This window comes from Pseudochaenichthys georgianus, chromosome 6 (assembly GCF_902827115.2).
Source record: "Pseudochaenichthys georgianus chromosome 6, fPseGeo1.2, whole genome shotgun sequence".
In the NCBI taxonomy this organism is placed as follows: Eukaryota; Metazoa; Chordata; class Actinopteri; order Perciformes; family Channichthyidae; genus Pseudochaenichthys; species Pseudochaenichthys georgianus.
This window is the reverse complement of record NC_047508.1, coordinates 40,136,045-40,150,474: the sequence shown is the minus strand read 5'-3', so window position 1 is coordinate 40,150,474 and position 14,430 is coordinate 40,136,045. Positions and strand designations below refer to the sequence as shown.

Genomic DNA, 14,430 nt, shown 5'->3' with positions numbered 1-14,430 from the left:
AAGGAGTGGGAACGTGACGCTCGAGCGTGGAAATATTTCATTTTTTTCCACCAGTGCTTTGGGATTCTGTGTTTCCAGAAGCTGGCATAACACCGGCAAGACGAGCACATGTCACTCTGGAACTGCTTACATGTGAAATGCCTTTCTTCGCTCTTTGACCACACGTCACAAGATGCTGAAAGGCTAAGCTTTGACAAAGATGTTTCTTTTATTTTTAAATGTCTTCTGATCCACGCACTTAACTTTAAACAAGTCCAGGAGACATTCCCCACTACCAGCAACCAGACAATAAAGTTCAGGAGGGCAACATCCACCCCCCCCCCCCCCCTTCTTCCTCCCCTGTGCGCCCCCACACCCGCCACAGTTGTGATCGTGATCCTAATCACTATTGACATACGGCACCCTCCCCTCTGTGTGGCTTTCTGCGCTCGCTTGCTAGATCAGCGACAGGGCCCCTGCCTCATTTCGATCTGGACCTCTGAGGAAATGTGATCCAGAGGGGTGCCGTGGCACAGAGGCACTATTGTTCCCGTGCCGTCGCTCCTCTCTTACATATACGTCTCTCATCCCCGGCTCGAACACATGCGCCTGCTAGACGTCTGCTGCTCTAAGCCGCCGGCTGAGGTTGTCCTAAAGTGCACGAAGTGGCTCGGGTTACCTTTCTCTGACTGGAGGGTTAGACTCAAATGAACAGCAAAGTCTCTAACCGCCCAATGCACACACTCGCATATAGATGTATCCTTTTTCCTACCGCTTCCAGGACTCTTCATCATTCACTAATCAATTGGATGGAAACGGTCAAGTTTATCCTCGCTTTAATCTATTCGTTTCAGAACATGCTGAAGTCGTAACCTTTCCCTTGTCAGTTTAAATAAAGCAGCCTATGTTCACATTCGACAGTATTCAATCATATATTTATTATATAATCAGAACATGTATTGTGGATATCTTATTGTGCTGCTCTCTAAGAGGAGGTTGAATTGGATGAATGAAGTCTTGGAAGCACAATAATAGCTTATAATAGCTGACGGTAACAAAGCTAGCATTTTCATTTTTACATTTCTAATATGAAATGGGGATTTAAATGATATATAGATAAGATATATCACAAATGAACTTCTTCTGGATTACCTCCATATGTTTATCCTGAGATGAATGAAACAAAGCTGGCCATCTCTTTGATCAGGGGGATAGAGCTATAATGAACCACGCCATTCTGACACGGTGTTCACGGTATTTCAATCGAATTAGAAACTATAACCCACTCTTCTGTGTAATACATAATATCTGACTATTTCTTTACTCATATAAATGCAGTCTGCCCTTCGCCCTCCGGTTAGATGCTGAACTGGATTTAGTTGTCGCAGCACTAAGTACTCTTTGCAATGAGAATACAATTCAATCGAATGTATTCATCTAATCAAAGGCCATTGCTTGTTGGTAACATGTTCTATTGTGGGTTAACTGCTTTAAGACCTTTTTCACAATTATTGTAATAAATTGATTTAGTTTTGAATATCATAACCAAAATTAACTTGTCACGACCGCAACCTTAGCTTCACCACGTAGTTTAACTCGAGAGCGAACAAACAACGACTCACTGCTTTATGCTTTTGTGGCAAACAAGTTATTTTGGAGAGGAGGGATAGGAAGTTTGGGTTAAATGGCGTGTGTGTGTGTGTGTGTGTGTGTGTGTGTGTGTGTGTGTGTGTGTGTGTGTGTGTGTGTGTGTGTGTGTGTGTGTGTGTGTGTGTGTGTGTGTGTGTGTGTGTGTGTGTGTGTGTGGGTGTGTGTGTGTGTGTGTGTGTGTGTGTGTGTGTGTGTGTGTGTGTGTGTGTGTGTGTGTGTGTGTGTGTGTGTGTGTGTGTGTGTGTGTGTGTGTGTGTGTGTGTGTGTGTGTGTGTGTGTGTGTGTGTGTGTGTGTGTGTGTGTGTGTGTGTGTGTGTGTGTGTGTGTGTGTGTGTGTGTGTGTGTGTGTGTGTGTGTGTGTGTGTGTGTGTGTATCCCCCTGAGCCAAATCGCTGCAGACTTCCCAACGAGTGACAGGCGTCGCCCGGGCCTTGTGCTTTAACCAGGAGCAGATGTACATGTGACAATAGGGAGCCACAAGGGGAATGCAACCCCTCCCCCCTCCCTCCCTCTCTCCCTCTCCCTCCATATTTACTTTCCTCATATGATTGTATTCATGTGTTGGAAGTGTCTGCGAGTCAGCGGTTTAGATTTGTGGACATGTTGGCAAGGTGAGCCGCTATTTGACAAAGACATTATTATGAGGAAATGAACGAGGAGGAGAGGAGGCCCTCTGTGTGGAGTAGCTGCTAGCATTGAGGCAGTTCTGCACAAAAGCACATTGTGAAACAGAATACCTGCGAGTTCATTTCCCCTACTTCTGCTAAAGAGAAAAACGTCTCGGTTTCATCGGTGATGATGATAAACGTTAAGCGCGCTAGTTTTAGGTGTCGGCCTCAATACAAATTGAGATGAATGGGATCACCTGTGAAGGTTGCTGTTCTTTTAAATTGGTATACTCAAACATCATTTGACTTATGAAGGGTGTGTGTGTGTGTGTGTGTGTGTGTGTGTGTGTGTGTGTGTGTGTGTGTGTGTGTGTGTGTGTGTGTGTGTGTGTGTGTGTGTGTGTGTGTGTGTGTGTGCGCGTGTGTGTCGGGTGATTAGACTGTATAAAAGTGCAATGACCACTCATTTGTTTGTTTTGTTTTTTGGGATAAAGTGACATTGAAGCCCTTTTTACTTTTAATTGAACTAACTCAGGGGTCTGCAACCTTTTCGACCAAAAGAGCCATTGTGCTCCTTTTTCCCAACAATTTTTTTGTCTGGAGCCGCAAAACATATTTCATAGTTTTTTATTGCTATATCAGACAAAAACTACAGTTTTTTTGCATTTATTAGGCTATTTATTACATGATATAAAACTGTTAACCTCTAATAAGGAACAAAGAACTCTTATAAGGAGAATTAAAAATACACAGGCCTACTTTAAAATAAATTAAAAACAGCACTTGGGGAGTCCTCTGCACATTTGAAGGGGAAAAAAATATTATTAAAATGGGCCCACTTTGAAATAAATAAAACATACAGCTGCACCCTAAAAAGAGTTAAAGGTAAGAATGGAGAAACCAGCTCGAGTGCGCTAGAATTTGAAAATACACAACCGGAAAAAATCTGCCTCTTCCTTCAGACTTCCTCAAAGAGCCCCTCCTCCAACACACACGAACGCGCACATGACCAATGAGGGCACGAGGTAAGTGTGTGCCCAGATGGAAGGCTGACAGGCAGGTAGGCCATCCAGTTACTTTAGCCGGGCCGGCTCAGATGATTGGTCGTGCTTTTTACAGCGCTACGGCTTCCACAGATTAATTTTGGTATTTATTTATTGTCAAAGCATTTAATATATTCATTGCTATCGGGATGTTAAGAGCATTCCATGGAATATAACAACAAGTGTTTCTGAAATAAATTACATACCCCATTGAATTATGACTGACGATGTCAGCTGTCTTCCTCTCCCTCGTAAAGGCTGCACCACCGTTGACAACTTCTCTCTACATATCAGACATACCGGTAAACCAGCATCGCTTGCTGTGAAAGCAGATAACTCTGTCCACGCAGAATTAAATCCTGTGTTCCTCCGGTACTTTTCTTTGATTTATCCATAGTTCGCTCATCGAGCCGGGGGTTATTCGCCTCCAAGAAAAGGTGCTTGCGCAGGACCGTAGCAGGATGTGACGCATATTTTAGTTGACCTAATTAAAACGGTTTTGTTTTTTATTTATGTGTCACAGTATCACCTCAAAATACAAGATACGAAACATTTTCAACCATGCAACAAAATATAAATAGTCCTACAAATACTTTTATTTTATTTCCTTCTTATTTTTGTCTAAGCTCAAGGGAGCCAGAGCAGAGGGCTTAAAGGGCCGCATGCGGCCCGTGGGCCGCGGGTTGCCGACTAACTGAATGTCCAATTAAAGGTGGGGTAGGTAAGTTTGAGAAACCGGCTCGAGATACACTTGTTGTTATATTCCATGGAATGCTCTCAACATCCCGATAGCAATGAATATCTGAAATGCTTTGACAAAAAATACATAAAACATGTCATCTGTGGAAGCCGTGGTACTGTAAAAAGCACGACCAATCATCTGAGCCGGCCCGGGTCAGATAACTGGATGGCCTGCCTGCCTGTCAGCCTTCCATCTGGGCACAGACTTATCTCGTGCCCTCATTGGTCATGTGTGTGATGGGGGAGGGGCTCTGTGAGGAAGTCTGAAGGAAGGGGCAGATTTTTTTCGGCTGTGGACTTTCAAATTCTAGCGCACTCGAGCTGGTTTCTCCATTCTTACCTAAGATCTAAAAAGTGGTGTTTAATAGTTTTTCTTTTTAGTGTTAGTATACTTGATATGGATGAGGGCCTCTCATTGCTAGTACAGGGCTTTTAAAATATGACTAAAAGCGCATTTCTCACAAAGTGAGAATGGAGTGCCGGGTCTCATAACTTGGAGGCGTTCTTTCATTCGAAATCCAATAAATCCACATTTAGGGACATTTTGCTATCTTAAGAATAAGTAAGTTCTCATCCGACTGGTGAATGTCGTGGACTGATCCCGAAGGTCCCAGGTCATGACCATTTTTGGAGACGATCTGTTAAAGCTGTTGAAACACACACGTCCATTATCAATTGTACATCGTTGATTTTATTCCCAAATGATGTTAAGCTGACTTTATACGTTCTTGATGTTCCAGACACATACACCCAACCACAGGCATGTTTAAAGTGAAATAGTGACCGGCGATATGACTCATTTTAACCATGCAAAACTAGATTAAATAACACACTAATTCCTGCTTGGCTCATCTGTGTATTTCATTTATCTTTGGTAGGTCAGAAGTCCAGTCATTTGCTTTTGCTCAATATTTTTTCACAATCACAACATTTAAAAGTTCACTTATTTATGTTATGCAGGGAAATACTTGTGCTGCATTTAGTGACTTCTATATGGCGAGTAAATTAGGGTTTATTTTATACCCAAAACCCTACAGTATACCACATTGGATGAAAGGCAAAACGCCAACAAAGCATAATAGGACCTCTTTAAACCGAGCCATTAAAAATACCACTTAAGTCTGGCTTCTCTCTAACTTAAACTTTTTAAATAATGCTTTGCCTATCCTTGGCAATTAGCAGGATACTTGTCATACTATAACTCACCCACTCTTCTTGATAACTTGCTACATAATATCTGAGTATTTTTGTATACATATGTAAATACACTCTGCCCTTTTCCCCTCTGGCTAGATGCTAAACTTTATTTAGTTGTGTTGAAGTTTAATGTTTGCGGGTCAGAGCAAAGGTTTTGACAACCATGCTTTGTTTACACCACATATGTCAAACTCAAGGCCCGGGGGCCAAATCAGGCCCTTGGTGGATTTAAATTCGGCCCGCAGGATAATTTTTAATTACTATGAGATCTGGCCCTCCGGTATATTGCACGCACACCTTCACTCCATCCTGAGGGTCTCCTCCGCTCAGAGCCTGAGCCCAAACATTGATGACCTTGCACCCGAGATGAGATGCCAAGTATCTGAACTAGCTTCACAGAGCAGGTTTCCTTCTGCACTTTGTCTCTCACGACAACAGGGCATGTTTGGTTTGTTCTTTGAGGGAAATAGTTTTGTTGAAGCTGTTGTTGGCCTGTGGAGAAATGTAATCATAAGAAATGACTTATGGCTGCAGATAGAGCCATAAGAAATGAATGCAACTGATTATTTAATGTTTAATGTTGTTTTTATAGGCAATCATTTAAGCTTTGTTAGTTCCAGGTTTAATATGTGCAATAAGTTCATTTCAATAAGTTTTGCAATAAACATTGAACCAGTCCGGCACTCCACTAGTACCCATTTTTTTGGCCCACTGTGTATTTGAGTCTGACACCCCTGGTTTACCCTGTCAATCACGCACTGTAGTACACAATTTAATTGAAATAAAGTCAGTCCAGAGAAAACGCCTCTTAAATGTTTCCAAACCACAATGAGAGAAGTGAAATCTGTGTTTTGCCAACACGCCAACATCAAGGATTTGTATTTTCCCTAAAATATTTTCATTGAGTTCTCTGCAGGGGCAAAGGTTAGACACATAATGTAACTTCTATTTATTCCAACAGCTACAGGTGTGTAGTCTTTGCCTGGAGGTGACCCGTAAGTGAAGCAGAGAAATAGACAGAAAGATATCAGCAGTGCGACAGTAGAGAGCAGCTTTACCGAGAGACGCAGGTCAGGAGAGAGCGATGGAATACAAGCTACTAAAAGGCCTGTGTCTGAATTATGTTTTCGTCGGATTCGGCATTGAGGATTTCAGTGAAAGCTCTGATTAAAGGACACACTCTTCTCTGTACCTCTATGGTTCTGTGCTTTTAAAACTTCACTTAATTTCAAAGGGTATATTATAATGGCCAAGGGCAGCAGCATACTCAGACATCAGATTTATTGGAGCGTTCGATAATATGGTTTGAAAAAAAATACAAAACCACTTTTTCTCGCAGTTAAGTTCTGAGCACAGCTTTCAGACTCGGTGCTTTATTGAAACAACACTTGATGCTGTATTGTTTTGCAAGTTGTGCTAACAAAGAGACTGGTGCCCACCTTGAGCTGTAAGCAAGGCCTGCTGGGTAACACCGGACAAACAGTGTTGTGTATTCATCCCCAGCTTATCTTTATATTAATATCAGGGTCTGAATCCTTTATATTAGGCTTTCTGATGGTTCTCTTTCTTCATACAACAATAACAACTTATTTTCCATAAGGAGATTTGTCTCAATATTATTTGTGTGAACGGTTTTTAAAATGTGTAATCTGTAAAGAAATAGTGCAAAACGTTCGGTCGGGAAGATTGTCTCAAAGTGTTCGACACAAAATTACAGAAATCAATCAATTAGCAGTTTAATATTTGCTAAATAGTTGATGATACATTTGCAGACCAGTTTAACATTTGCAAACCTTTTTATTATTCTGTACATTTACTTACAGATTTGCACATCTGTTTGTAATAATAGTTCTTGCTTGCTGTAGCTAATACAATTAATATTCAGTGAACGATATGCAACAAACATAAAACCAACATTCAATTAAATTACAACCTGAGTATTTCATTAAATACAGTAATTAATATAACATTAAAGGTGGGGTAGGTATAAATGGAGAAACCAGCTCGAGTGCGATAGAATCTGAAAGTACGCAGCCAAAATAATCTGCCCCTTCCTTCAGACTTCCTCACAGAGCCCCTCCTCCAACACACACGAACGCGCACATGACCAATGAGGGCACGAGATAAGTTAGTGCCCCGATGGAAGGCTGACAGGCAGGTAGGCCATCCAGTTACTTTAGCCGGGCCGGCTCAGATGATTGGTCGTGCTTCTTACAGCGCCACGGCTTCCACAGATGTATTTATTGTCAAAGCATTTCATGTATTCATTGCTGTCGGGATGTTAAGAGCATTCCATGGAATATAACAAAAAGTGTTTCTGAAGGGAATTACCTACCCCAGCTTTAACTGCACTTTCTATTGTCATATAATACAAAAAAGTGAAATGCATCAGTAATGCAATTTTATTCGAGCCGTAAGAGCAGTTGAAAAACATTTTCAAGTCTAAGAGATAACAACCCTATGAGGTCATAATGATGTTTTCTGGCTAATCTAGACTATTTCACACTTTACAACGAATTGTTCTAATCTGCAGATGTTTAGTCGGCAATGTACTAACAATTTATCCTGTTATGACCCTTATATTCAAAAGATCAGAGTTACAAATGGGCATAACTTAAAGGGGACTTTTAAACATAAATATGTGTCCCCGGTGCGTCGGGGAACTCACACAGCGTCAGAAAATAAAACCCTCTCTCTTTTCCTCCGTACCCAAATCTTTTCAAAACGGGGGAACAACGAGCGGATACAGATTTGCTGCCGATATGACGTCAAATTGGCGGCGGACCCACAGAAAGTTGCGATCAGACACAATGCCTGACGTGTTTTGGACGTAATCTCGTCTTTGTTTACATTAGCAAGCCTCGCTAACACTCAGAGCTAACCTGTACTGGAGAGCACATGTGTTTAAAAAGCAGGAAATAAAAAAAGGAACTCACCTTGTGATAAACCTGCAAGAGAAAAAGCATTTAAGCTCCATACTGTTTCAGAAATGATCCTTGATGTGGTTTAGAACAGGATGGCGTTTTATCACAGCAGAATTTAACTTTATCTCCGGTAGAATTCTGATCAGGCATTAGCTCCGCCTCCTCTTTTTCTTTTCTTTTTTCAAGCTAAGGACCCAAGATCCGCGTTTCTCTAACAGGGCTTTAAAAGAGGGGTTTGAGCAGTATGAGGCATGGCTACAACGGGGGATCTGTTTGGTATTTTAAGCAAAAAACGTCACAGACATGTTTTGTATAGCTATGGCCCTACAATATATGTTTCCAATATAGCATGATAGGTCCACTTTAAATGGTCTTAATTCATATTTATACCCAAACGAGTCTCATTCATGTTGGAAGGTGATATTTCTATGAATGTGTTGACAGTGTCTTCTTTTGATCTGAAGTGCATTTTACATTACATTGCATTTAGCTGACGCTTTTATCCAAAGCGACTTACAATAAGTACATTCGACCAGGAAGACACAACCTTGAAGAAAACAGAATCATATGAGAACATCAGGTTTCAAAGAGCCAATCGTTTCAAGTGCTACTCAACTGGCTTTAGATAAGCCAGTCCTTTATTAGTATATAAGTGCTCTGTTAGCAGTTCTTTGTTAGTCATTCTATCGCTCGAAGTGGAGTCGAAAGAGATGAGTTTTCAGTCTGCGCCGGAAGGTGTGTAAGCTTTCTGCGGTCCTGATTTCAATGGGGAGCTCATTCCACCATTTTGGAGCCAGGATAGCAAATCCACGTGTTTCTGCTGATGGGAACTTGGGTCCCCCTCGCAGCGAGGGTGCAGCGAGTCGTTTGGCTGATGCAGAGCGAAGTGCACGTGCTGGGGTGTACGGTTTAACCATGTCCTGGATGTAGGAAGGGCCAGATCCATTCGCAGCATGGAACGCAAGTACCAGTGTCTTGAAGTGGATTCTAGCAGTTACCGGAAGCCAGTGAAGGGAGCGGAGGAGCGGCGTGGTGTGGGAGAATTTTGGAAGGTTGAAGACCAGACGAGCCGCTGCATTCTGGATGAGCTGCAGAGGTCGGATGGCACATGCAGGTAGACCAGCCAGGAGGGAGTTGCAGTAGTCTAGGCGTGAGGTGACGAAAGCCTGGACCAGAAGCTGCGTCGCTTTCTGGGTCAGCTGGGGACGCATCCTCCTGATGCTGTAAAGCGTGTATCTGCAGCAGCGGGTTCTAGCAGCGATATTTGCAGTGAAGGACAGGTTATTATCCAGGATCACACCCAGATTCCTTGCAGTCTGAGTCGGGGAAACAACAGAGGTGCCGATGTTGATAGTCAGGTCAAGAGAGGGACAATCTTTTCCCGGAAGGAAAAGCACTTCAGTTTTGTCAAGGTTGAGCTTGAGATGATGAGCGGACATCCACTGAGAGATGTCAGCTAAACAAGCAGAGATGCGTGCGACGACCTGGGTCTCTGAGCGGGGAAAGGACAGAATTAGTTGGGTGTCGTCAGCGTAGCAGTGGTATGAAAAACCATGCGGGCTAATGACAGATCCGAGCGAGTTTGTGTACAGGGAGAAGAGGAGGGGACCAAGAACAGAGCCCTGAGGGACCCCTGTAGTTAATTGACAAGGGTCGGACTCGGACCCTCTCCAAGTTACCCTGTAGGTACGGTCTTTGAGGTATGAGGTGAGGAGGGAAAGTGCAGAGCCTGAAACTCCAAGTTCTTGGAGAGTGTGAAGGAGGATCTGATGGTTCACCGTGTCGAATGCAGCAGACAGGTCCAACAGGATGATGACAGAGGAGAGGGAGGCTGCTTTAGCAGTGTGCAGTTCCTCAGTGACAGCAATGAGAGCAGTTTCTGTGGAGTGACCTGCCTTGAAACCAGACTGGTGCGGATCCAGAAGGTTGTTCTGATGGAGATAGCAGGAGAGTTGTTTAAAGACAGCGCGTTCAAGTGTTTTAGACGGGAACGGGAGGAGAGAGACAGGCCTGTCGTTTATAACATCAGACGGGTTGAGAGTGGGTTTCTTTAGGAGAGGGTTTACTCTTGCCTCCTTGAGACTGTTTGGAAAGTGACCAGAAGTTAGAGAAGTGTTGATGAAATGGGAGAGAAACGGTAGAATATCAGGAGCGATAGTCTGAAGGAGGTTTGAAGGGATAGGGTCCAGAGGACAGGTGGTAGGGCGGGCAGAGGTAATGAGGGTAAGAACCTCATATGGAGAGAGAGGGGAAAAGGAGGTTAGTGTGCGGGTGGAAGGAGGGTCTGGTGACCCAGCGGTGAGTAGAGGCGAGTCAGAAAAAGAAGAGCGAATATCGTCAACCTTTTTTTCAAAGTGATTAACAAAGTCGCTTGACAGAAGGGAGGAGGGGGAAGGGGCCTTGGGAGGATGCAAGAGGGTGGAGAAGATGGAAAATAGTTTTTTAGGATTGGAATAAGAAGATTGGATCTTATCTTGAAAGAAAGTGCTTTTTGCCTGAGAGATCGAAGCAGAGAAAGAGGAGAGGAGAGCCTGCATCCATACTTCTTTCTTACACTGGATTTAAAGCAGACCTCTGATATTCGCTTTCCTACAGTATATTATTATATTATTATACTTGTATCAAGTACAACAGTGTGGTTTTAAATAGTCAACTTTTCAACAAGGGCAACGTAGTAAAAGTAGCATTTATAACCTTGATAAAGATCTGCAGCGTAAACTCTTACAAGTGTTGTCCAGATCTAATAATGTATCTGTGTCCGATCACTTCAAATCAATTCATCCTTGATCTATTATTCCTTTTACTCAACCTGGCCAAAAGATATTTGAGTAAAAATAGTAACATTTCAATTGGTTTTTAAAACTACCTTTTGAAATGGACAGACCTTTTTTTACTCGGATGCAATTCATGAAGGAAGTTTCCGAATGATTCTCAAAGCAGAAAATGAAAGGCTGTTGAAGCAAAACTTTTATGCTCAAATTCCATTTATTTTGCAAATGTGGAATTTATTGGCAATTCAAACTGAGATTAATGTCTTAGAGAATAGAAAGAGCCTTACTTTGGTTCCACTCACAGGTGTGACTGTGTATGAAAACATTCTGAAAATATCTGAGGACAGAGATGTGAGGAGAGACTTTAGTAACTCCAGATGTCAAGGCGACTGCAGCTTAATTTTTTTGTTTTAAGGCCAACTAAGAATCTTCTGATTGGTCAACCGCTTGGAGAGGTCCCGCCCCATTATTTGTATTTAGTGTCTCTACTGGGACGTGTCTCCATGCTTTAATGTTCAAAAAGCTCTTTAGTTTTCTCATACTGCCTGTGCTGCAGCACCTCTTTTCACCCTCTGTCTGAAACCAGAGCCCGGTCTGCTCTGATTGGTTAGCTCTGTTGTGATCGGTCAACCAGCTAGAGATGTCCCGCCCCTTTGCCTATCACCAGGGGCGCCGTAAGGGGGTGAAAAGTTAGGACGATTCTCAGGGCCCGTGACTGACAGGGGCCAACACAATTTTAGAACATTAAGAAAACAAATTTTAAGTAATTAATGTGATATCTTTTCATGGGGCCCAAAATCCCTGGCGGCGCCCCTGCCTATCACGTACAATGTGTTGGAGCGCAAGCCAATAGAAGCGCAAGTTTTACATAGTGATGTCACTATGTTACGGAAGTAAACAAAGGAGTCTAACGTATCGTCCAGGCGGTTCTGTCGCGTTGAAGCTTGCTGGTGGGCGTGTCTGGCGCGCGACCAACAGCCAATCACATTAATCTGCCACCCCGGACACACAAGCAAGCGGTTTGATTGGCTAGCGCTTGCACTGGTATATGATTTGATTGGCTGGCGCTTCCGTCAACGCTTGAAAAGTTGAACTTTTCTCAACTTTCGAAGCGGGCAACGGAGGCAAAGCGACGCGACGGAACCACAATGCAGTTCGGCAAAGCATGACGTCACCCTATTCAAAGTGAATGGGAAGCGTCTACAGGAAAGGGACAACCGCAAAAAGCAAGTGCCTCTTTAAAAATAGATGCATTTGTTTTTTTCTATTGTATTTCAAACAAAAAGGAAAGATAAAGTGAGACAGGACGATTATAATAATACAACAAGAGTATTTGTCACACACAAAAGCATATTCGTCCAAGGACTAAGATCGTGGATAAAAAAAGGTTGTGTTTCCTGATCATTGCTTTCTTCTCTCCTCCAGATATGCCACCGCACGACTCAACTACTACTTTGAGAAGAAAGAAGAATACTTTGGATTGCAAATTATCTAGAATTAAAGGATAACGGACCAACCTTTTTTCAAATCAGGCGTACCGTTTCTTTCTTCTGTAAATCCCAGACGAAGTGACCAACGTCCCGACATACCGTACTTGAATCCCTGGAAAGGTCTTCAGAGAACGACCTTAGTGACGGGCTCCTCACTGTTTGATATTTCAGGCTGGAGTTTGAGATAACATGTTTTGCTATCACTGTGATTAGTTTTTACCACAGTCAGTATGCCAATAAGCCTTTTTGGCGACCTGAGATGAAGACGCTGCCAGAAACACGTTAATTGTTCCCACATTTAGCCGAGGCGCACGAAGCCACAAAGACTGAGCCTGATCATAAAAACCACAAGAGGGTTATTTTTCATTTGTATCCAGTGTGCGCCACAGATCCGTTTCCTTTTCACTTGTTTACTGCAGCAAGCAGTACATTATTTTAATGCATTATCTCTAGGGATATGTTTTAAGCTGCTTTTATTTACCTTTAAGATTATTGACAGATCCTACACTGTAAACATCTACTTTAACGGTCTTAAAACAGCCTACTGTATAAAGACCATGTTAAATAGTATTTTATTCAGATGTTTTGCATGTTTGCTTATTAAAGTCCCGTTGCTTGAACAAGGCAAACACACTAATGGTATCCTCGTGCTACTTCACTATACGTCTGACTATAATCAACTGAAATACACTGACACATCTCAATGAACTGCAGCTGACATGTTATTGTAGAGAACAATGTAACTACAATAATGTTCTTAATGTATTAATTGCTTTTACACTATAGCCTGAGACTATGGGAACATCAGGTATCATCGCCCTATCTGTTGTACATTGTTCATGTGACCAGATGTGTCTTTCAAATGCACATCAATGTATAATGCTAATGCACAGTGTTACTGTCATTCTATGATTTAGAAATGTCTTAAGAAGATTTCAATAAATGGGGAACTACATTGTAAAACATTTTGTAGATTTCTTTCCTGAATAAATACATTTGAAACGTAAATCAAGTTAAAACACTGAAGTACTTCCACGTGGATTACGTTCTCTGGCAACATGTTGCTCCAATGTGAATTATTGAGACCTTAATATTATATTGGATGGCAGACAATGCTCATTAGTTCTACTCTGTAATCCTTTAAATCCACATTCAATATCAAGACCACAACCTTCTCGAAACATAACCAAGTCCTTCGATTGCCCACCCTTGAGATGCATTCGCTGTCACCACAATATTTCCAGAACCTTCACCAAGTGCTTTGAGTTGCCCAAACATAATCCTGAAGTCCTTAATAAGGCTTAACTTGCCAGGAGCAGATAATGCAGGGAAATGAGGGAGAGTTAAAGAGGATGCATCGTGCTCATTGTCCAATGGAGGCGTTTCAGGATGGGGCGGGGAGAGACACTTTGGGACTTTAGACTAGAACTTATATAACACACTACAGGAAAGGGAAGAACCCCAAAAGCAAAATAGGGTCTCTTTAGAAGTCTCGCCTAAGTAGTGTTCTTGAATCATAGATTTCCCCATTTGCAATAGAAGTAGATACTCACAATGTAATTTTTTAAACCATGTAGTCTTAAAAGTAAGATTAAATTGCCAAAACAGCTTAAACAGGGTGCTGATTTTGCATCGTAATCACATGCATCATTGTGTTTCCTCTCCAAAACATATTAGAATGACATAAGTGGAGAAACTGTGAGCAGTGTTACAAGCCGGCTCCTGGGCTGCAACAAAAAGCAGGGAGGCGAGACGAGGGGTAAGAATATAACAATAGCTTATTCTTAATAAACACATAAGTCAATGGAACCAGCAACAGGTGCCCGAGGCTGGCACGGAGAGAGTGCCCAGGGGAGTGAGAGAGAGACGTGTGCGGCTGGGCTCTCTTCTTGTAGGCCTTTTCGACCCAGGTGCAGCTCGTCAGGTAAACGCCGGCCCCACAGCACCGGATCCTGTAAAGAGAGAGAGAGAGAGACCACCGAACGCCTAGTGGTGTGGAGGGGTCGTCACACCCCATAAAGAAAGGG

The 14,430-nt window shown here is 42.6% G+C and overlaps 1 protein-coding gene across 1 annotated transcript in view; it reads left to right on the top strand.

Annotated features, from left to right (window-relative positions):
• The window catches only part of LOC117447680 (ethanolamine kinase 1), a 39,059-nt gene extending 25,713 nt beyond the window's left edge, over window positions 1–13,346 (top strand). Inside the window, exon 8 of the mRNA XM_034084502.2 lies at window positions 12,339–13,346. Within this exon, the coding sequence (XP_033940393.1) occupies window positions 12,339–12,408 (70 nt within the window). The 3' untranslated portion in view covers window positions 12,409–13,346. The remainder of the gene's footprint in view (window positions 1–12,338) is intronic.
• The last annotated feature ends 1,084 nt before the right edge of the window (window positions 13,347–14,430 follow it).